This window comes from Amia ocellicauda, chromosome 22 (assembly GCF_036373705.1).
Source record: "Amia ocellicauda isolate fAmiCal2 chromosome 22, fAmiCal2.hap1, whole genome shotgun sequence".
Taxonomy (NCBI): domain Eukaryota; kingdom Metazoa; phylum Chordata; class Actinopteri; order Amiiformes; family Amiidae; genus Amia; species Amia ocellicauda.
Window position 1 is genome coordinate 17,926,109 of NC_089871.1, and position 24,241 is coordinate 17,950,349.

At 39.7% G+C, this 24,241-nt stretch overlaps 1 protein-coding gene across 2 annotated transcripts in view; it reads left to right on the forward strand.

Annotated features, from left to right (window-relative positions):
• Nucleotides 1-23,009, forward strand: part of adamts10 (ADAM metallopeptidase with thrombospondin type 1 motif, 10) — a 96,209-nt gene extending 73,200 nt beyond the window's left edge. For both annotated transcript variants that reach the window (XM_066695623.1, XM_066695622.1), the window contains exons 18-25: nt 4,452-4,532; nt 4,923-5,086; nt 5,367-5,493; nt 11,690-11,819; nt 13,058-13,262; nt 15,539-15,715; nt 19,530-19,686; nt 21,141-23,009. In XM_066695623.1, coding sequence (XP_066551720.1) covers nt 4,452-4,532; nt 4,923-5,086; nt 5,367-5,493; nt 11,690-11,819; nt 13,058-13,262; nt 15,539-15,715; nt 19,530-19,686; nt 21,141-21,250 — 1,151 coding nt within the window. In that variant the 3' untranslated portion in view covers nt 21,251-23,009. The remainder of the gene's footprint in view (nt 1-4,451; nt 4,533-4,922; nt 5,087-5,366; nt 5,494-11,689; nt 11,820-13,057; nt 13,263-15,538; nt 15,716-19,529; nt 19,687-21,140) is intronic.
• The last annotated feature ends 1,232 nt before the right edge of the window (nt 23,010-24,241 follow it).

Below are 24,241 nucleotides of genomic sequence, written 5' to 3' on the forward strand. Positions count from 1 at the left end.
ATCATATGCTTTTGTTTCTCTTTGATGGTAATCTAGGTAGACAAACTAATTTTCCTGAACCTGGGATGACAAAATTGATTTAGTCTATTAGGAAGGTCAGGACAGTATAAAATTGCTGGATTCAAGTCACAAGTTCAAGAATCCAGTCTCTGCATCAGTTTATTTTTTTAAGATTTCATACACAGCACTTTATCACTTTACTGCCTTCATACACAGGGTAGCAAAACTAGATGAATAGTTAATGGAAAAATTCCATTTTGCATCGGGAGGGGGGGGGGGGGTGACACACATATGCATTGTGTGCCCTTGCCATAGTTCATAATGCCATAATGCATGGAACTGAGCCAGTCTCTGATGGTATTCTTCCCATCAGGCCAGCTTTGTTCTGAGGTTTTTTTGTCTTGTTTTCTTGTATGTGTACATCCCTTGAGACACCCGGCCACGATTGAGAGAAGATCAGCTAGCCCTAGAATGAGACAGTTGTTCGTAACCTGGTTTGACCTGCAATCCACAATCTTCTCTGCCCCGCGTTTTCCAAAAGTGAACAGGCTGCGGGGGTGGCACTGTCTATCCTCCTACTGCTGCGCCTGCCGCTGACACAGAGCTGCAGAAGCCTGCTTTCTCGCTTCTCATGCAGCAGTCGAGCAGCCGGGGTTGCTGCTGATGACTCTGATGTGGCTGAGATAAGAGCGCATGATAAGTCTACCAAAGCTTTTTTGAACAGCGGATCTCTCTGGCTCCAGCTGCCTGTAACCCAACGCTTGCTGTCATTTAATATTAGGCGTTTATTTCTGGGGACTGTCAGATCCTTCAAAAATGTACAGATGCGGTTTCTGCATGCGAAGAACCAGCCATCTATCTCAGTAAAGGACCTAGGGACAGTAGCGTGTGTTGGAAAATGACGTGAAGTACAAAAATGTTGTGCCGTTTTCTAAAGCAGTACAGAAAAAAAAAAGATTAAATCCACTAGATGTAATGGTTCATTTAAAGATCTGGACTGGAGTTATGAAACACTGCCCTATTCTTCCACTCCTATGTTTATGTCTCCGTTTCAGTCACGTGTATTGCCAATGGACTTTTCCATTTAAATATACATTTAGCATGCACTCCACCATGCCAACTGTCATTTGTATTCCCGTAGATGCTAATTACTGTTCATTCCAAAGCATTCCTAGAGTCTAGACATTTCGGTTTTAATTTTGAAATAATTACATGTAGCTTTCTGCTACTGAGCTGCTCCACGGAGAAACCGAATCTTCCAATGTCTCAATGTGGCTGAGCTATTCTCGGGTTCCCTTCCTCGCCAGGAACTCCCTCAAACAGCCTCAGAGCCACACCCTGGGCTCCCAAGATATTTCAGAGGATTTAGGAACTGGAATAACAGCTCCCTCTTCTAATTCTTTCTCTAAAAGTGGTGTCTTGACTGGGACAGTGGTATGACTCCCAGCTCGTCCTTTGAACCAACATCTATTAAGTCATCCCTGACATCATTTTGAAAAGTGTATATATGTAATTATTTAAAAACATTTACAATACCACATTGAGCTTTTTAGGTGACTATTGAGAAGGTGCTGGAGTAAAGCACTATAATGTATATGCTAATCTGGGCTGTCAGATAATCTTCCAGGGCAATGCAGTAGAGATGTGACAGTGGCTGTGTGCGTAACATTGTCGATACAGATTAAGTAGCAATATTAGTGGACCAACCTTCAGAGTCAAGCTGGTCCGGAAAGAGACCCCCCTGGGGATGGTGACATTGAGCTCCAAAGCTGGCCCAGTCATGTAATGCACCCATGTTTGGAACTGAGAACTTTTCCCACTTACTAAATCCTAATGCTTTATGAATATGACCCTAGTGCACCCCTTCCCCACAGGCTGCTTATTCTGTATCCAATGCTGGCTGGGCTTCAGGGTCACTCAAGGGCTAGGGCTAGGGGTGTGCAGTTCTTTGGCATCCTCACCTTCAGCATCCACACTCCCCTAGGACTTTACTTACTGGCCTTGATTGTTAACAGCAGCTTTCTTTGTTTGCCAAACCACACATGTTTGCTTACTAAATTATATCAACTCCCACTCTGGGCAGGGGTGAGCCGCAAATAAATCCCTCCTTTCCCAACAGACTGAAGGCTCGAATAAATATGAATTTACTGAGTAGTTACAGACTGGCAGGGCAGCATCACCTGGCTCTAGATCGGCGACATAGGTACCTGGGACACAGCCTGTTGCAAAGTAACGTTACCGTAAAACACATGAACATACAGATGCAGGATTGTTCAGTTTACTTCTACGTTACTTGGAAATAGATTTTTCTGGTGTCTGTTGCTGTGGCTTTGTTTCATATCCAGCGCATCAAGTTAAATTTTCTTTTCCCGCTTGATGTGTACAGTGTTATTTCACTGTCAGTTGGCCCACATCAAGGTCTAGGAACTCTGAATGTATTGTGACTGTCATGTCACCCACTGTAGCTGGATACTGGTGTTTGTTGGAGAAACGTAGATTGTTTAGGAGTGGTGGGTACAGGGTAAGTGTGTAAGAAGTACAACCTTGAAGAAAGACCTGTAGGAACTTATGAATTAGCATCCTTCAAAAAGCAATTTCTCAGATGAAGAAGCTGCTAGCATTCACACACACGCAACAGACTATTCTTAGGCAGATGGTTCCCCCTGTGTTCTATACCCTGCTCAGTCCTTGCAATGCTACCTAGTTGTTTGGTGACTCCCAGGCATCCTGGCTCTTTGCCTCTAATTCCACCGGTCGGCTTTTCATGGATAGGCAACTGTGGTAAAAAATCCAGATTTTATGTGTTGCTTTTTTGCCAGGTATACTGGTGGATATGGCTAATCTATTTAAACCAGCAAGATGTCTCTCTCTCTCTCAACAATTTTCTGCTCCCTAGTGCAGTGGATGCACTGGTGCCAATTTGCCCCTCCCCTGTGGGTGCCCTGAGATTCTTTAAACCCTGTCAATGCAAAGATGCAGTTTTTTTTTTTTTTTTTTTTTGTGCTCTTCCTGACTGAAATCTACACTCCACTCATGAGGCCTACTTAAGAAACACATTTCTAGAAGAGAGATGTAACCCTTCTCTTCCAGGTTTCAATGGATCTCTATTGTATTATATCTAAATCTCTGTTTTGCAATTTAGATCATATTTAGAGCATGCATGTGAAAGTGGTTCCTATTCTCACCTAAAGAATAATTTTCGGTTTTGATTTCTGGAGAAGATTGAGAGATTAATAAAGGATCAGTCTTTTCTAGTGTTGTTGTGAAAGGAGCTGAAATTGCCTGATGGCAGTGGTTTGTCTTGCCATTAAACAGCACCCCTCCTTCACTTTAAACAACCAAAATCTGGTCCACTAAATGACTATTGCACTATGCACAACTTTTTTCACAGTAACTACCTACTAATAAGTCTGTTACAAATGCAAATTTGTTATATTACATTTACGAAAATATGATGTATTGTTTACAACGCAAATGAAAAGACATGTACATGTTCTTACCTGGTTTTATGAAGAAATATAAGCCATCACATACAGGGTGATCTCACTGTATGAGATGGGGCATATTTTAATCTTGTAAGATGACAAGTGAAAGTATACAACTCTTTTGGAGTGTTACAAGTCAGAGTGAGAGGATGGGCTCTGGGTGGGTCTTGTTTGCTTGTTTTGTTTGTGTTTCCACTTTCTGTATATTGAGAGTGTGTATTTATTTTGTTATGTTAAGTTACTATTTTTGTTTTTGTTTTCTTTTGCCCTTTTTTGTTTTGTTTCTATTTACCTGTGCAGTCTGAGTCTTGCTGGCATAAAATAACACCTTAGATTTGCTGACATTTGTGCTCCAGTTGCCCCTTCAGTAATAAGGCACAAGGCTCCACGCTTACAGTTGTATTAAGTAGATTGTCATGTTTAATTACTTGTATTAATGCTATATAGCACATCTTAGAAGTACTTTTAATTTGTTCAGCTTTCTAAAAAATGATAAAAAATGTTTTTATTGGCCTTTTCTTTCTTATAGTCTCTTGTAACAAGTATATAATGAATGGACATACAGCTTTTCTGTGACACAGGTGTCCTGTACACTCAGTTAGGGTTCTGCTGGTTTGCTGTCTTAGAATACCTTTGTGTGAAGTGAATTACTGGCCAAGCTGGGTCTGTCCCAGGTATTGTTTAATAGAATTACAGGGGCACAATTGTTAATTCCTAGTAACTGTGTCACTATTTCTCAGCAGCAAGCAAGACTTGGACGTGGATTATTATTTAACAGCTGGAATCGACATCTGGCCACATTAAAATCAGGGCAAAGGGCCGACTTGAAATCCAACAGATTGGAAATCGGCACTAGACTCATACTGACTGACTCCTGGTCATATTTGTCTTGTTTTTTAGATGTTTTCTGAACTGTCTCATAACGTGAGGGTAGCAAAAACATGATGTATGTGTATCTGCTCTTAGGTTATGAAGAAGTTCTGCGTATTCCAAAGGGATCAGTGTACATTCATATTCAGGAGCTCAACGTTTCCCTCAACTATCTGGGTAATATTTATTTATTTATTTATTTATTTACCTGTGTTTTAACAGAGATTTACATGTGATCTGATGCTCTGTTTGAAGTTTACTGAAAGAATGAACAGACACATTGCTGAAACGATACTTGGTGAAACCTTAATCTTACACTGTGAATCCTGTGAATATGGCTTGTTTTCAATCAGATGATGTTGCTCCAGTGTTTACTCATTTGAAATTCATCAGACTGTGTATGTTGTAGGGGATCACTAATGTAGTTGTGTCACATGAGTCCGGATAGCATGGACTGGAATAGCTTACTCAAAATACATAGAATTCAGCTGTAATACTGCTTGCAGGTAGACATACTGGTATGCAGGAGTGTCAGGCTGTTTATTGTGTTGTTCTTGCTGTGCTCAGTGCTAAAGAACAAGGGGGACCAGTACTTCATCAATGGGAAGCTGACCATCGACACCCCGCGTAGGTTCGACATTGCTGGGACCACCTTCCACTACCAGCGGCCTGCAGATGAGCCGGAGACCCTCGAGGCCCTAGGCCCCACCAACATCACCCTCATCGTCATGGTAACACAAGGGGCGACACTGGGTGCATTACAGTAACTAAATGTCTCAGAGATGCTCAGTTAATGGATCAGATTTGTGGTAATGGCTTGCTTAGTCCCATTCTTTAGGCTCTTTAGGCACCGACTTGGTGTTTTGCAGCAGCGTTCAAAGCTGACACAGCAGAGCCATTAAATGGATCCATTTAAATGGATTTCTGAGCATTCTCTTGAGAGCCACTCTGTTACTTAACACGCCCACTGTCACTGTCACTATTAATATGCGTGTGTGTGTTTCTCTGCAGGTGCTGGTCAGGGAGGAGAACCCAGGGATCCAGTACCGATTTAACCCCCCTGTGACCCGGGACACGCTGAGTGGATACGCCTGGCACTATACAGCCTGGACCCGCTGCTCGGCCCTCTGTGCTGGAGGTACGGCTACAGACACACACACACACACACACACACACACACACACACACACACACACACACACACACACACACACAAGTGCTCTTGATCCACAAAGAGATCTAAAAAACAGCTCTAAATAAAAAAATCAAATCTTTATTTAAATCATAGTTCATATTTTAAAACCCCAAAAAGTACTAGTGCTTACATATTTCAACTGATTTCTCCTCCTTGGGGCGTGGTAAAAAATGTATGTTGATAAACTGTATCAATTGAAAATAAATGTGCTAAAATAGAATAACCAAAAACACAGTCTATAATTAATAATCCATATTTTCTTTATGGGTTTTAAATCCCTGTTTACTGGAAAGACTGTTAGATGTGTTCTCTAAAACAGAGGTTCCCAAACTGGGGTCCACGAGGGGGTGCTAGGGGGTCTGCGGCAAAATCCCTCCCCCAAAAATAAAATCAAAATAATATATACAGTACATTTTTTTTTTTTTTAATTAAAAAAAATGCGGTCAGACACTCAGGGGCCAAAAAGTTTGGGAACCCCTGCTCTAAAACATTGGCAGCTGCCAGCTGCTTAACCTGTCTCTGACCTGGTCCAGCCAATCGTTTAATTCATAGTCAGTTTTCTGCGTCCATATTCTGAACAATGTGGTGCGTTTTGCCAAAGTTTATTCTATTTATGTTATTTATTTTGCCATTTTTGTGTGTATACCGCCGGCAAGAATCCAAGTGAGAGAAAGCAGTTTGCGCTCTGCTCTCCACTCACAGCCACACTACAGAACAGTTTCAAGACAACAAGACAGTTCATGGTATGTTAATAGTTTAAATAATCTTGCTGTGCTGAATTTTATTTCTGCTACGACATTGACAATTTGATGAATGGTGATAGCAAAGTTACACTAGTTTAGGGTTACCATACATCCAGTTTTTACCAGACTTCTTCGGTCCTTTAATCTCTGTCCAGTCGGATTTTTTAATGATCTAAAAATGTCTGGGATTTGGCTGCTTGTCCTTTTTCAAGCACTGAACTACAGTACAGGGTGCGTGTTTAACCCTTCCGCTCCGGCAGCACTGCAATTTGATCAGACATGAATGATGATGTGTGAGGTGATAGTGTTCGCCTCTATCAAGCCTTTTTGAACAACTGTTGGTTTTTAATAAATGGCGTCTGTAAAGACTACAACAACCAATCAGGAAGGTTTTATTTCGTTGGGGCGTTAACAATCTACAAAAGGAAAGTTAGGTTGAGACGAGAAGGGAGAGTGTGAGTGAGAGGACAGAGTTTGACAGGGCTGAGAAAAGTCGATTATGAATTGAAAATTAACAGGACGTTTTAGAGATTTTCTTTGAAGAAACAATGACAGCAGTGACAGGCGCGGATCACAACAGACTGGACATATTTTCACACCTTCTCACATCACTAGTGTTTAGCTGTTACTGTTTCTTCAGAGTTATATTTGTACTATATTACCTTGTTATAGTGTTAAAATGTATTTTCATTTAATCGCGTTGTTCTGCAATGTTAATACTTTTTATATACATTAATGTATTAACTAAAACAAACATGCTATTATTTTTTAGAAAAAATCAATACTAATTGTTCATGTGTATTGTTTGCTATTGTTTTTTTTTGTGTGTAAATATTTGTTTGAGGTCTTAACACTTTGTTGTTTACACCTCCAATCCCCCACCTTTTGGAGTGTCCTCTTTATTGAAAGTTCAGATATGGTCACCCTAGCTGGCTCTGGTTATCTTAATGTACTGGCTCTGGGGTTTCTTAATGTACAATGTTAAAGATGCATTCAAGTGATGTTGGGGGGCTTCTGTCCAATCAGGCATTTTCTTGATTTTTTATTATAAGGGGACCCTATTTTGTTCACTAATACCATTCCCTCTTGCACTGAACAAATGCTCAGGGATGTGTCCATATTGCAGCACTTCTGGGAGGCGAGTGGAGAAGTTGTCTATATTGTCTATTGTTAAAGGCAATAAGGTATCACTGTTGCCTATTGTGTTAATGTCAATTTTAAAATAATTTTGTCACTAGCAAATAGTAGCAAATATGGTGGTAAATTTCTGTTGGATTGTTATGAATAGCCCAGCATATCCTTGTAATTTGCTTCAATCTTAGCTTACAAACGGAGTTTTTAAAACACATTTTACAAAAAAATCTTCATGGGGGAGCATGCCCCAGACCCCTTTAGCAGATGTCGGCCCCTCTGTAATAATTATGCCCCCCCCCCATTTTCAAAATCCTAAAATCACCCCTGGTTCAGATTATTATTATTATTATTATTATTTATTTCTTAGCAGACACCCTTGTCCATGCTGACTTACCAATACAAAGTGCAATAATACAGTACAGTTCAAGGCATAATACATTTTACATTTTCAAAATTCAAGATTATACAAGATATACAGTAAACATTATAAAGGTTTTACATCCTATAGATTGTAAAAGCTGATAAGTGCAGACAAGATGTTAAGTCACAGTCAAGGGCCACGGGAAAGGGAGCATAGGGGAAATCAAAATAAAAAATACAAGTGCTAGAAATGCAAAGGCAAGTAGTATGACAAAACTTTGTATAAGTGCAATCTTACAGGAGAATAAATGATTAAATTATAAGTACAGTCTGAAAAGATGCGTTTTGAGTAATGAGGAATGAGGTCAGAGACTGTTTTGACTTCAGTGGGAATGTCACTCCACCACTTAGGGGCCAGGGATAAAAAGGAGAGGGCTCTGAAGGAAGGGGAGTGGAGAGGAGGCAGGGTTAGTCTTCTGGCACTGGAAGACCACAGTAGTCTGGAGGGGATGTATGGGGAGACAAGGGTCTGAAGGTAACTCGGTGCAGACTGGTCGAGACAGCGGTAGGTGAGGGTCAGTGTCTTGAACTGAATGCGTGCCAGTATCGGGAGCCAGTGGAGGGAGCAGAGCAGTGGAGTAGCGTGTGCGAATTGGGGCAGAGAGAATACCAGACGAGCCGCAGAGTTCTGGATGAGCTGGAGTGGGCGGATAGTAGTTGCAGGCAGGCTGGCCAGGAAGGAGTTGCAGTAGTCCAGGCAGGAGAGGACCAGTGACTGGACGAGCAGCTGGTGAGGAAGGGTCGGATTTGTCGTATGTTGCTCAGGAAGAATCTGCAGGTGCGTGTCAGCGTGGTGATGTGCTGAGTGTAGGAGAGCGCAGGATCGATGGTGACTCCTAAGTTCTTAGCGGAAGAAGAGGGAGAGAGTGTCATAGTTTCCAAGGGGATTGAGATGGAGAGCTCAGCAGAAGGTGAGGAAGAGGGCGGAAAAAAGAGGAGATCCGATTTGGAGATGTTGAGCTTGAGGTAGTGCAAGTGCATCCAGACAGAGATAGCAGACAAGCAGGAAGAGATGCGAGAGGGAAAAGACAGGAAGATCTGGGCATCATCTGCATAAAAATGGTAAGAGAAACCATGGGATGCGATGAGGGGGCCCAGGGAGCAAGTGTAGAGAGAGAACAGGAGGGGGCCCAGGACAGAGCCTTGGGGTACGCCTGTGAGGAGAGGTTGTGGAGTGGATTACGAACCTCACCATGTCACTTGGTAGGTCCGCTTGTTGAGGTAGGAGGAGAACCAGGAGAGAGCAGTCCGAGAGATTCCAAGGTCAGCGAGGCAGGAGAGGAGGATGGAGTAATCAACAGTGTCAAATGCTGATCAAGGAGGATGAGGACTGAGGAGAGGGAAGCCGCCCGAGCACAGCTGAGGGAGTCAGATGTATGAAGGGAAGAGTTTAAAATAAACTGAAGGTGCAAAGTTTGCAATGTCTTATATTTAAATTGAAAAGGGAAATAATGTATTGAATTTTATGCCTGGATTTGGATAAACTTTCAGCATAGCTGTTTCAAGCAAGACTTAAAGGTCATCAGATGCTACTATCTAACCTTCAAAAAGATGCATCAAGAACAGTTTCCTTTCCACATCTTGGTGTACTTTGTGTTGGTTTTACTATCTTGTATTTTGAAAGAGGCTAGGTAAGCATGAATATTTTTTCTTAAGACAGCCTGATTTTGTCCAATTTTGCTTAATCATTAGTTATTTGTGCTTGTTGTTGAAACAAAGTGGTGTATACTTGACATGATTTGTATCCATACGATCTGTAGTCTGATGACAGACTTCTAAACAGACTCTGGCTGGGGTTAAATTTAAACATTGACCCACTCACTAATAGAAACTACAAAATTGTACTCAGTTGAGGCTTAATGTTTAGTAAGATAGTACTTTCTTCTACTCATAAATGTAACTGCTGTGTAGTTTTGTAGTTTGCTATTAGTGGATGGGCCAAAGTTTTGATTTAATCTGGAACTGAACACTTGAAAATCCAGTGTGTTATATCATAAACAAGCAAGTCTAAGCAGTTTAGTCAACTGCTTGATTAAAATGTATTGTCCCAATTTGCCCAAAAAATTTATTAAAAAATAATCCTGCGTGAGCTTTTGTAACTGTGTTTACTTTCTGCACATCCTATATAACATGACATAATTTCAGTTCCACATTAAAACGTGTCTCCTTTCTGTGTTCAGGGGGAACCTAATACAGGGTTGGGGCAATCTGGCATGTATTTGGATTGCATGTTATGTGCTACTTCAGTTCCAAATAATTTTTTCAAAGAATCACTTAACTGACAATTTCTGTCCGCAAGAGAACAACTTCCCTAATGCCAGGCCCCAGGTATAATTTGTTTGAGGTTCTCATGTACTTCTCTGTACTACAAAGGACTGATTTGAAAGAAGAGATTTTGAAAATGTTATGAGCTGATGACAGACCTAGTGCATGGTTTAACACTAGAAACGCCGAGCTGGTCAATTTGACCAATTTGGTTATTAAAATTTCAATTACTCTGTGTTCCTAAATACACTGCGCATACCCGTTCATGACTTGTCCTAAATATATGTATTAAACATGCCTACAGCATTATAGCTGCATAAACACAAAAATAAATAAGTTATAAACACATGTACCTAGAATAGCCAAAATCAGGTTATTTTCACCGGTCATTTAAATACATAATAAATCGAATATAACGCATAATCCTGCCTTCCCATTACAATACAGTAATACTGTACTGAGCTGTCAGGTATGCAGCAGGCTAAATACATATTATTATTATTATTATTATTATTTTTATTTCTTGGCAGACGCCCTTATCCAGGGCGACTTACAACATAAGTGCAAAAATACAGTTAAGTACAAGGCATCAATCATTACAAATTCAATTTAGCTAAAACATAGCAATTCAAAATAATACATTTTACAAATTCCAATTTACAATTTACAGAAGTACAGTAAGTGAGGTCCTACATCCTGGACTGTGAAAGCTAAGTGCTGTCAAGATGTAGGGTCACAGTCAAGGGCTATGGGAAAGGGAGCAAGAAGGAAAACAATCAAGACCGCGAGAAGCATAATAAAAACTGTGAAGTGCTATCTAGCAGGGATAGAGGACTAATATTACAAGTACTGTCGGAAAAGATGCGTCTTGAGTAAGCGCCGGAATGAGGTCAAGGACTCTGCTGTTTTGACTTCGGTGGGCAGGTCGTTCCACCACATAGTAGATAGTTTATTGAAATACAAAACTACAGTGAATAAAAGCCGTGTATGTTACAATTATGTTTTGATAAATGCAATAGTTATTTTTGAACAATATAAAATATTGCTTTTGAGCATTATTCCAATATTTACATTTACACTTGTTTCATTATCTTATTGTATGCCGTTTTTGAGCTTTTTGCTTATTGTAGGCTATATAGTTATTCATGTTTTGACTGCAGTGTGCACGTTTAGAAAAAAGTGTGTTGTTATTTATAGCAATAATATTAATGTTTTATTTCAATTTAAATACTACATTTGTGCTATGTAAATGTTGGATTTCATGTTCATGAATAAAACGTATGAGTTTTATACGATGGTTTGCCTTTGATTATCATATCACAGTTGTTGAAGACCTATCGGCTACAATGACCGGCTATGGCGCTTGTAGGTAGTCTGAAATGTCGGCGCTTCTAGTGTTAATAAATAAATAAATAAATGCCAATGATATATTTTCTTTAAAACAACAAATTGAACAACTGTGTTAATGACAACAAAGGACTCAGTCTAAGGGTCACAATTGGCCCATTGAGGCACATGATTAGTGCAACCTCAAGCTGTATTAGTGTATGTGATAATTTATTCGCATTTTCTTCCAGGAACCCAGGTTCAGCATGTGGTGTGCAAGAGGCAGGCAGATCACTCAGTGGTATTCAATCATTACTGTGACAAGAGGACTACGCCCAAGGACAAGAAACGGGGCTGCAACTCGGAGCCCTGCCCACCTGCGTGAGTCCTGTAACCCACCTAGGCCTTGATTGTAACTATACTCAAATTAAAGCACACTTAAAGCACATCTTGATTGTTTCCTTTCAAATCCATTGTGGTGGTGTACAGAGCCAAAATGATGGCAATTGTGTCACTGTCCATATATTTATGGACCTAACTGTAGAGTTTATTTTGGCCTGGACTGGCCATTATGGCTGAGGGGACCTGGCCATAAAGACAAAGGGCACTGGAAGCCCCCCACCACAATAGATAGAATGAGCCAAGGAGCTGCTGCAAAGATCGGAGGGTTTAGGGTAGTGGAGGGATACATAAACAAATGCTGATGGGTTTAGCATGTTTGTTGCCAGTTCATTTGCTTGGGTAGGCTGAAGTCAGGATTGTTGTTTTACTCCTCCCAAACATTAGTTTCAAACTCCATTTTGTGTTGTTGTTTTTTTACAAATTAGGCTTATTTATGGGAGCTTTTTGCGACCATTTTGAAAGAATGTTACACTAACTGGAATAAACAGTACTAGTAAATCCTCTTCTAAGGCCCCCAGTGTTTGTGGTTTACCATGTTTTCTGAAAAATTTCTGTGATATCATTCTGGGATCTGTCGATAGATTCAATTTATCAGTCTACTTTGCATTCACAAAAACAACATTCCTACTATCAAACAGAGAAAGTTAATTATTAGTGTCAATTATTATAATGTCAGGTGTTACAGAGAAAAAAATGTACAAGGAGAATTTGTTTATCATTTACTTCGATTTTTTTTCTCTACACAGGTATAGGAGTAACATTATCATCAGTAAATCCCCGTAAAGCACACCGTTAGATGTTAACAGTTTGTAGAAAGCATAACAAAGGAGTGACAACTAAATTTAATTTTAAAAATATATAAGAACACTAACCTACTATTGCAAGGAATTAGCGGTTATTTTAAGAGGCGAAAACAGCCTCTTGAATTTGTGAAAAGAATAATCCACATCCACCTATTCTCTGTTTATCCCTTATAACTGACTGATACATTTAATGATAAGTTACATTAATTTTCTAATCAGGTACAAGATGAGACATAATATACGACAAAATTAATGCAGACGAGATGCAGATGAAATGGAAAAACAGACAGAGTGGAAGAGCATCATAGAAAAACTCAACATTGCCTGTGTTAATAATCACATTTTCCCATGGGCTAAACCAGTTCCCTTTCGTGAATGTGTTTGTGAGACTGTTTCTGTGTTCTCGGGCTGCAGATGGTCGGTGGGGAGCTGGTCAGATTGCAGCCGCAGCTGTAATGGGGGGCTATGGGCTCGAGAGGTTGTGTGCAAGAGGAAAATCTCATCAGTGGAGGAGAAGGCCCTGGATGACAGTGCCTGCCCCTCCCCCAGGCCCCCCATCACTGAGCCGTGCAACAATGACTCCTGCCCTCCAGAATGGCTGGCACTTGACTGGTCTGAGGTACGTCACATCACACATCAATCAATTGTCTATTCTTGAGTTATTGTTATTGTTGTTTTTTTTTGTAAATCTGTAAATGTAAAGCGCTTTGAACTGCACTGAGTAGGAGTTTCATAAAAACATATTTTTTATTATCATTCACCCATTTTTAACAACTGCTTCATCTAGTACAGGGTCGCGGTGAGCCAGAGCCTAACCTGGTGGGTCATGAAGCAATTCATTATCGTGAAATACACCACTGTTCTTTTCCACTCTAATACTGCAACTCCTGTATTCTCATTTCAATAAACCCATTCATACAAAAAGTAGATTTAGCATTTGCTTGCTAAGGAAAAATGAAAATAAATGTTGCTCCATCTATAAATTGGGCATCTTGTTTTAAAGTGGTTTGTTTTTTTAATCTCTTATTCTGTGATCAACTGGTTTCACAACTTTAAACCAACATTATTATATTTATTGTGAAGGGCCTATTGTTCCACTGAGCAAACCACAGTCATAATCCCACAGCCCGCAAACCACGGTTTGCATTCTTCAGCAGACCAGAATAAATCACTGCCATTATACTGTGAACAATATACTACTACTTCTATTACCAATTAAGGAGATCTGCTATATGGATGTGATTTAGACCCAGTGCTATCAAAAAATGTGCTTTAATAAACTGAGGAAAATATCTGAGCAGTTGAGTAAATGTAGCCATTTGTTATGAATACTTCATTATCATATCACTTGAGTTATGTATATCACTGACTTCGTTTTAAAACACAGGACACAGGACTTTTGGCCTGAGTTTGTAGTGTTACAGATTTCTAACAGAAAACCAGGTCAAAGTTGCATAGAATTGAATCTTGTGTGTGTGCGTGTGTGCGCATACCAGACCATTAAGCAAGGCGAAATGATAAGCTGAAGGCATCAGAAACCAATCCTTACTGTTCCATTGTCCCATACTAAAACTACTCAATTCTAACCAAGACAAAACAGGACAGTGGTATTACCTTTCAGTTCTGATTTGTTATTCATATGTGTTACAAAAATGATGCTTAAAACAATAGATTATTAACATATGTTTCCAGGTTTAACACAGTATTTGTACATACTATGTGGTGACAGATACCACATGTATTCAGTCTTGTATGGAGTATGAGGGTCAGTGAGTTAGTCCCTACCTCTCAGTTGCCTCCGGTGTTGGAGAGACAATGGAGAGAGCTTGCTCCAGCTTGCTTGGCCCTGTGGTAAATTTAAAGAGTATGGGCATGTCGTTTTGTGTATTGGGTTGGATAACGATTGACAAGAAAATGGGATTCTTTCTTGGCTTAATCCCCAGGACTGGGCGTCCCAGCTTTTGAGAAAATAAATAAAAAATAAAAAATAAAAATAAAGAAAATGAGTTCATGGGAAACAACAGCACCTGAAAAGAAGCTACCTTTTCATGTAATGGCTGTGTAGAGCACTGAATAGCTGTAATAATAATAATAATAATAATAATAATAATAATAATTATTATTATTATTATTATTATTATTATTATTATTGTTGTTGTTATTGTTATTATTATTTCTTTATTTCTTATCCAGGGCGACTTACAACATAAGTGCTATACAAAGCCCTTTAATTAGCTGTAATAACTACAGGCTGAAGAATTACATTCTCTTAACACTCTATACACAGTATTTACCAGACATCTGAGAAACCCAACTGCAATCTTCTTGCACTGAAGCATCAGAATTGCTCAGCCCAGTCCAACAGGTTGTACAGTTCCTGCCTGTTCCTTAATTCTTCAATCACATCTTACCCCTAGACCAGTGGTTCTCAATCCTGGTTCTGGAGTACCACCTACCCTGCTGATTTTTATTCCAACAGAGCTGTCATTTTAAATTTAAATTTTGCATTAGTAAAGTCAAGTATTTTACTCATGTTGTAAATATATCTAGATATACCTTAACATACTTGCAGCTTATCGAATCACACAAAATGGATGGAAAAACTACATTGAATTAAAACTGCTGGTCTTGTTCATGAAAAAAATGTTTTACCAATTAGGATTAATCAAGCCCAGTGTTAGTAGATGCTTCGTCTGAATCATTGGAGTGCTGAAGGAAGGATAAGACTGGGAACACAAAAGCATGCCACCTGATTTGCCATTACAAAGTTCTTAACAGATTCCATTCCATTTGGCCTGGTTTTTGTCTCGAAGCATGTTAGGTGGATATATCTATAAACCGCCAGCTGAGGTTGTTGAGAGACTCACATGGCTATGCTCTTGTGTTTTTTGGCAGTGCACCCCCAGCTGTGGTCCGGGCTTCCGTCACCGCACTGTTCTCTGCAAGAGCGGGGACAGTGGCACCACCTTGCCCGATACGCACTGCCCCAAACACACCAAGCCTACCACCAGGGTGCGCTGTAACCTGCAGCGTTGCCCACCGCCGCACTGGGTGGCCGGTCCTTGGGGAGAGGTGAGTGCCCTTTCATTCAAGCCATGACAAAGCTCAACAAAGCCCCTCTTTAGTTGTTTGAAAGGTAATATCCTATGCTAGGTGCTGACCTCTGTATGAAGGACATGTTCCATCTTAGTTTCTCTTAATAAAATATTTCAGGTTCGGTTTCCTGTCTTCCCCTTTCAGTCTGTTACAGAGCAGTGGGGCTTTTCCAAGAAACCATGATTGGAATTTGGCTGAACTCCCTTTCGTCTTACTTTAGTGACCCATTTTGTCACAGCAATGAAGGCCTTTTCAGTTTCAACAAGTAGGGTGGTAATACAGACATAATACCCCTTATCCAAGGTGACTTACAATTTTTACAGTACATCACATTATTTTTACATCTGTAACCATTTATACAGCAGGATATTTACTGGAGTAAAGTACCTTGCTCAAGGGTACAACAGCAGTGTCCCTCACCTGGGATTGAGTCTCTCCACTCCAGAGTCCAGAGCCCTAACCACTACACCACACTGCTGCAAACATATCCCGATAATGCTTCATATAATAAGTATAGGTAGATCATTTCAAATGCTATTTTCTGAGATTTGATATATTGTACAATGATTGCCTCCATCTATGTGTTCTCAATATAAATAACAAGTGTATTTAATGTATTTGTATTCACACTTGTTATTTTGCCTTTCACATAAGACAGTGATTATAAATGCAATAGTCTAGGATGTATACATACTGAGGTGGCCATGTTGTATTTTTATAAAGGTCTGTATGAAGCTGGGTTTCGATGTGCTTGAGTTGGGCAGGGTTTTCCTATGATTTGTCTCTTTGAAGTGATACATGTAGTGCTGGGCACAGTGAAAGGATTTGTTGCAACAAAGTACCTCATACTTTTTTTTAAACCTCAAATCATTTTGTAAAACTAGACAGGAGTGATCCACAAAGACAGTGTTTAAGAAGCCTGCCATGTTCTCATTCATTCGAACATAAAACTATTCTCTGTTTTGTGTTGTTGTTGTTTTTTTTGGGGGGGGTTATATTATGGAGTTTGTTTTTTGGAACATATCAAATATCTTGAGCTTGATGCTCAGTGTACACCTTGGGCTGCGTTCACATATTGGCAAATAAACCAGAAGAGCAGAAATATTATCCTGACATATTTAAGAAAGATGTTGCATTGTACAATGTAATCAGGACTGCATGTTGCAAGGATGTGGCTGTTATCATGGGGGATTTCAATTTCCATAGACATAGACTGGGAAAGCCCAGTTGGGACTACAGAAGCAGAAATAGAAATGGTTGAGCTGGTAAATGACTGCTTTCTAACTAAATATGTCAGGGAACCAACCAGAGAAAGAGCATGCATTGACTTGATCTTTTCAAATGACCAAGATAGTCAGAGGGACACTAGTTAGAGAACCAATGGCAAATAGGCTATAGGCAAAACCTAGAGTTATACTTATGTAAAAAAACAAAATGTTGCATTCATGTGTTTCATTATAAATGAAAAAAAAAAGATTCATGCAATCTAGGCAATAATGCAGCAATAAGCAAAACCTATGAAACTACCTTATGAGCTCCTATGTCTGTCCATTGTAAGTTTTCCATCTATCACAGACATCTCCATTGAAGTACATGATTGTTAGCCTCTTCATGAGTTATTCAGGTCCCTCAGACATACCACTGAGCAAAGCTGGGCCTCTCTAGGAAGTGGCAGAGGGGCACCTGGCATGCCAGGGGGTCTTGTTATATATTCTGCTGACCTTACAGTGCTCACAGTTTCTGCTCAAATCAGCAGGGCTATATTGAGGGTTTGTGTGTCCAGAAGGGCAATTGGCAAAGGTGTGTGCTTCTTCTGCCTGTGATCCAGTGCACTGTGAGTCTGTTTTGTCCAGTTGCACCCCAGTGGGGCTGGCAGGGGTAAATCTGGCAAATCTGAGTGTATGCCTAAACTGGATTAGCTTCTGTTTTCCATTGCTGGAAAAAAATTAATAATTTAATTCAGAAGTATGTAAACAAACGGCACATGGCTCTTTTCAGCAGAATCTCAGCTACACACCTAAAAACACTGCATGTCTTTATCTCAAATCGTTTCTCAGATAATTAATACTTTGTAATTGATGCCCCAATTTTGGGCGGATCTGCCTAAATCGTCCTCAGAGGGGATTTATTTATTTTTTATGATTTTCTTTATCATTTTCAGCCAACTTATGGGAAATTCTGCAATATTCCACGTTTTACAGTTGATTCCATTTTTATTACCGAATTCTGCGATTCCGTCAACGTTTTCCACATCACCGAAATCATAGCATCTGCTAAATGACAAATAATGTAATGTATAGGAAACAGAGGGTTGCTTCTAACTGGAGTGAGGTTGTTAGTGGAGTTCCACAGGGATCAGTATTAGGGCCTTAGCTTTTTCTAATCTATATTAATGACCTGGACTCTGGGATAGTTAGCAAACTTGTCAAATTTGCAGATGATACTAAAATAGGTGGCTCAGCAGATACAATCTTGGTAGCACAGGTTATTCAAAGGGACTTGGATAATATTCAGCCGACACCTGGCAGATGAAATTCAATGTGGACAAGTGCAAGGTATTATATGCAGGTAACAAGAATATCCACTATAATTACACTATGGGAGGAACAGAACTAGATGAAGTAACGCATGAGAAAGACCTAGGAGTCTATGTGGACTCCTCACTTTCTCTATCCAAACAATGTGGGGAAGCAATAAAAAAGGCAAACAGAATGTTAGGGTATATTGTCAAAAGTGTAGAATTTAGAACAATGTAATGCTAAGACTGTACAATGTGCTAGTTAGACCTCATCTGGAATATTGTGTACAGTTCTGGGCTCCACACTTCAAGAATTATATCATTACTCTAGAGGCAGTTCAGAGGAGAGCAGCCAAACTTATTCCAGGTTTGAAGGGAATGTCCTACTCTAGAGAGACTGAGGGAACTGAACCTTTTCACCCTGGAACAAAGGAGACTGTGGGGACTTGATTCAAGTCTTCAAAATCATGAAAGGCATCGACCACATCAAACCAGAGGAGCTTTTCCATATCAGCAGGGACACACGGACCCGGGGACATAAATGGAAATTGGGCTTCAAGGCATTTAAGACAGAAAACAGGAGACACTTTATTATTATTATTATTATTATTATTATTATTATTATTATTTCTTGGCAGGCGCCCTTATCCAGATGCTTTTCGTCACACAGAGAGTTGTCACAATCTGGAACAAACTACCCAGTGATGTGGTTGAAGCTGAAAATTTGGGAACATTTAAAAATAGACTGGATAGGATCATTGGATCACTTAGTTATTAATGGACACCAAACGAGCACGATGGGTCGAATTGCTTCCTCTCATTTGTAAACTTTATGTTCTTAATGTGGTTATGGCTGGTTACATTTTTCATTAGCTTTACTTTATGTTTGAATTCAAATTAAACAATAATGAACACCACCGGAATTATTCTAGGAATACAATAAAGCAAAAACCCTCTAAATTTGTATTCCATCTCTATCACATCACCTCATAAGAAGTCACCACCTTTGCAGGCATGACATTTTGTCAGTGTGTAAACACAGCCATTGAGCCTAGTTATATTCTACATCTGGGTTACAATTACTTATTTATATATATATATATATATATATATATATATATAATATATATATATATATATATCAGAATAGGTGGTGTTTTTTCTTTTGGTGCCAACTCAAAACCCTAAGCCTTTAAGGCCTATTTGGTTAGAGTGGGCAGGGTAGAATGGTTCCCCCCTAGGCCAACCTGTGTTGCATTATATCTCTTACAGTGTTCAGCCCACTGTGGTCTGGGGCAGGAGATGCGCTCTGTGCAGTGTCTGACCCACACTGGGCAGCCCTCAACCGAGTGTCCAGAGTCCCACCGGCCAGCCGCCATGCAGCAGTGTGAGAGCAAGTGTGAACTGGACCCCACAGACAATCCTGAAGGTGAGAGGAAAGGTCACTGAGGTACTGAGACCACCCCAACATCACCACCTGGAAGCAAAGATACAGCTTAGTTATAGTGGAACCACCTGCAGATTGTGCACTGTGATTGTGCTGCAGGCATATGGTGCTGACTGGACTGAGAAAAGAGGAGTGACTTAGTTTGTCCCATTGCCACAGCACCAAAAGACAGTGGCACAGCCTGACTTTTTTTCTAGAGAGGGCAAGGGTTAGAGAAATTCCAACTGTTAACCTCACCAGTTCTAGTAGCAACAGCATCATAGAAGGGCAGTGAGGAGGTTAGATTCTCTGACACGTGTGTGGTGTGTGTGAGATTATCAGACATGGGACAGGGAGAATAACAGAGAGTAAGATTTTCATTATGGGTTCTCTGACAGGGGGTAGCTGAAAAAAAATGAATTTCAAAATGGAGATGATCTATTTCAGACTGGATTACATATTGTTCCGGTCAGGGGTTGCGGGCACTCCCCTTTTCCCCTCCCATGCCACACCACTGCTTATACACGTGGTTGACATTGCTTGGATAAACAGAGAAGGGTCGAACAGAAATAGCAATCGACAGAGTACCGACAAATAAAACTGACTGTAATTGTAACCCTTTACGAAAAGGAACTTTAGAAGTAAACTTATCAAGTATATAAAGTACAGTTTATGTAATACTTAAAGTACACTTGCAATCTACTAAATTTAAAGTTCTTTATCTTTAATTGGCAGCAGTATACTAACTTTACTCAAGTAAACTTTACTCAAGTAGTCAGTAGACTACTGCTAATTCAGGTTACAAATGTTGATATATAGTACAGTGTATTTTACTTAACTGTACTTATTTTTTGTAAGGGAATCCATGATTAAAGACTGTGTCCCACACCTACAATGTGAACCTCGACAATCTTTGCAGTGTCTGCTAGCTGTTAGATTTTTCGTTAATCATATTTGATTGAATTTAATGTGCCTATTACCCCTGTGAAGTACCATGTGACTTTATAATCTGCTTGAAAATAAAGCCACTTGCTTTGGGCTAAAATCATTCCAAAATAAATCATAAAATTAGGAGATTATAAACCTAAAGACCTCCACTAAGCTCCACCTCCACTGGACATCTTGCAAGCATCGTTTTGTGAAAGGTGGCATCTTCATACTTAATTGCTATGTGAGATTGAGTTGTTTCAGTGACCTTGGTGAGAGCTTCTAGGTAGGTCATATTATTACAATGCTTGACTCACAGTTCTGTTTCAAGTGGAAACCCTTTGAAATGTCTGATTTCTGTAAAATTACTTAAAGTATTTTCTGGTATCTGTGTATGGTGCAGGTACATAGGCAGCAAGGCTTAATTCTGTACATCGGTGAAACAGTCTGATACAGTTCTAATTGACATGGCAGAGAACGTAAATTTGTACATCTCTCTCATTTGATTTCCACTTATTTTCTATCTCCAGAATGCAAAGATGTGAACAAAGTGGCGTACTGCCCTCTGGTGCTCAGGTTTAAGTTCTGCAGCAGACCATACTTCAAGCAGATGTGCTGCAAGACCTGCCAAGGACATTGACCCCCATTGCTCCCCCTTCCACTCCGCAGCTGAGACCTCCAGGCTGCACACTCCACAAGGGCAGACTGGCGGGCCAAACTGCAGGGTGGCTGGGGGTCAAGAAGAGAGAAGAGACTTAACTACTATTTATGCAAGTTGTTCTACTAATGTATGTGCTGAAACTGACTGACATAGCCCAATTTTTAATCAAACCATTTGGGTGGAATAGTCAAACTGCCAGAAAGTGCAATACAACAACTCTATCTTGCACTAAGCAATGACTCAGAACACTAAAAATGGGGGGTGGGGGGGGTTGGGGTTGAATGGCTCGCTATGTCAATCACTTTTTGTGCAAGCATCATGTGAGCACTGACAGTCGCTCTGGGATTTTCAGTTTGAATTTTCTGTATGCTCTTTTGCTGTGTTCCTCCAGATTGCTCTGCAGATAATGCTCACTGTCCAATAAACAGATGTATGTATTTCTGTGGAAATCTGCAGGGATATATAATCAGTTATGGCCATGTGATCAATTAATTCAGTTTATTGCACATATTTCTTCCCCTAGATAATCATTAAGCATACCTGGAGATATTTACACATTCCCCTACAGACACTGTTGGCATACAATGGAGGAATTTCAAAAGTCCTACAGAAAATGATGCAGATCTTAGGAAGTGTTGACTGTAAAAGGACATCACGTTTACACAGCCTTTCCTTGTTGTCATTATTGGAGGGAATGGTAATGCGGTTGTATTTCCATGTTTTATAGCCAGTGAATGTGTTTCAAGTCACAAGATGTTAATTGAATATACAGCAATATTTTAACATGTGCATAGAAAAAATATATTATGTGTTTATTAATCAAAGTATCCCCACAATCAGTTCTACACAGAAGAATAGTAATTCTTGTAAAATTTGAATTTTGTGCTGCTGCAATGAGCCACAATCTAATTTTTCATATATATATATATATATATATATATATATATATATATGTATAACATGCATGTTTTTGAACATCTTGCATTTAATGTTCCTGATCTCCCTCCAACTCCCATAGACACAAACTAGCTTCGGGACACAGAAACACACACACACACACATGCATTCATTAAATCCATCAGCAGTTTAAAACATGTAAGGAACTGCCAGCCATTGATTCTGATTTGTGGTTGAAATGGCTTTGATCCTTCCAGTGTAAAAAAAAACCAACAACAACAAAAATCACTCATTTACTTTGGTGCATTGAAATAAATGGTGCTATGTTTTTTTTAATAAAGGTCAATAGTTTGCTTGAAGATAATGTTAAAGAAGTCCACAGTAGACTAGTTAATCAAATGATGCGATTGAATTCTATAATATAAATCCACCTGAGATACACATATTCTCAGCTTGTATTTCAGGTTAATACTGAAAATGTATAAGAGTGTTTGGTGAATTCTATATATGAGTGTTTGACTTTATGGGTGAAGTCTCTATAATAATTCATGTTCCAGGTGCTAAGAAGCAGAAAATAAATATTTGAAACACTTTGTTTTGTTCACATCCACACTGGGATTCAAATGTAGCTGAGATTCTTTGGATCCAGTCTGTTAACTGATCATTTAAATGCCACACTGTATTATCATAAAATACAATGCCAGCTTGTACAAATCAAGAAGAGTTGCATTTTGTCGGAAATGTACTTTTGAAAGTGAGTTTGTGTATCTATCTGCTCAGGTGTGGACCCACCTTCACAGAAAATTACAACTGAAATTTATATTAAAGTTTATAAAAGCTCTTCTAAGTCTATGTATGATCTACAGTTTTCACTTTTGTTATATAAATATATTGGGGCTATGGAAATCTTGAACACATTGATAAGATCTATATATATTGAGGAATTGGATATGTGGAATCTTATATGGAATATTTGGAAGTGGATATCCTATTGGACTAAGACCTTAATGTTCATAAAGATGTTAATACAATTATCTTTTTATGGGAATTATGATGACAAGAAATATGTATATTAACTAGCATATTTGCCTCGCAATTGCTCATATTCAACTTTGTTTTGAAATCGTTCAAATTGAGGAAAGACCTCATTATCTCAATGTAGCCATTACTATTGTCCCTCAGGCTAAGAATTATTAGTTATGTCAGCAAGAGTATAAATTATAAAAATGACACAATTCAATGTAATGTAATGTAATTAGATCACCACCAGCTCTATTTCCAAAGCCTCTCACATTGTCAGAAAGTTAGGTCCTGTAGAAAAGGAGGGTCTTTTTAATTTAACATCCCTGTATGGATGTTACATTAAAAAGCCCCTCCTTTTCTACAGGACCTAACTTTCTTTAATATCTCCCTATGTTCATCTTCTTACCCTAACGTGTCCACTTGACTCTAGCAAACAGGTTTATTATTATTATTTTATTATTATTATTAATTTCCTAGCAGACGCCTTTGTCCAGGGTGACTTGAAATACACCGATCAGCCATAACATTATGACCACCTGCCTAATATTGTGTAGGTAACCCTTTTGCCATCAAAACAGCCCTGACCCGTCGAGGCATGGACCCCACTAGACCTCTGAAGGTGTGCTGTGGTATCTGGCACCAAGACGTTAGCAGCAGATCCTTTATGTCCTGTAAGTTGCGAGGTGGGGCCTCCATGGATCGGACTTGTTTGTCCAGCACATCCCACAGATGCTCGATTGGATTGAGATCTGGGGAATTTGGAGGCCAGCATTAACTTTTTCAGCAATGTGAGCTACAGTAGCTCGTCTGTTGGATCAGACCACACGGGCCAGCCTTCGCTCCCCACGTGCATCATTGAGCCTTGGCTGCCCATGACCATGTCGCCGGTTCGCCGCTTTTCCTTCCTTTGACCACTTTTGATAGGTTCTGATCACTGCAGACCGGGAACACCCCACAAGAGCTGCAGTTTTGGAGATGCTCTGACCCAGTCATTTAGCCATCACAATTTGGCCCTTGTCAAAGTCGCTCAGATCCTTACGCTTGCCCATT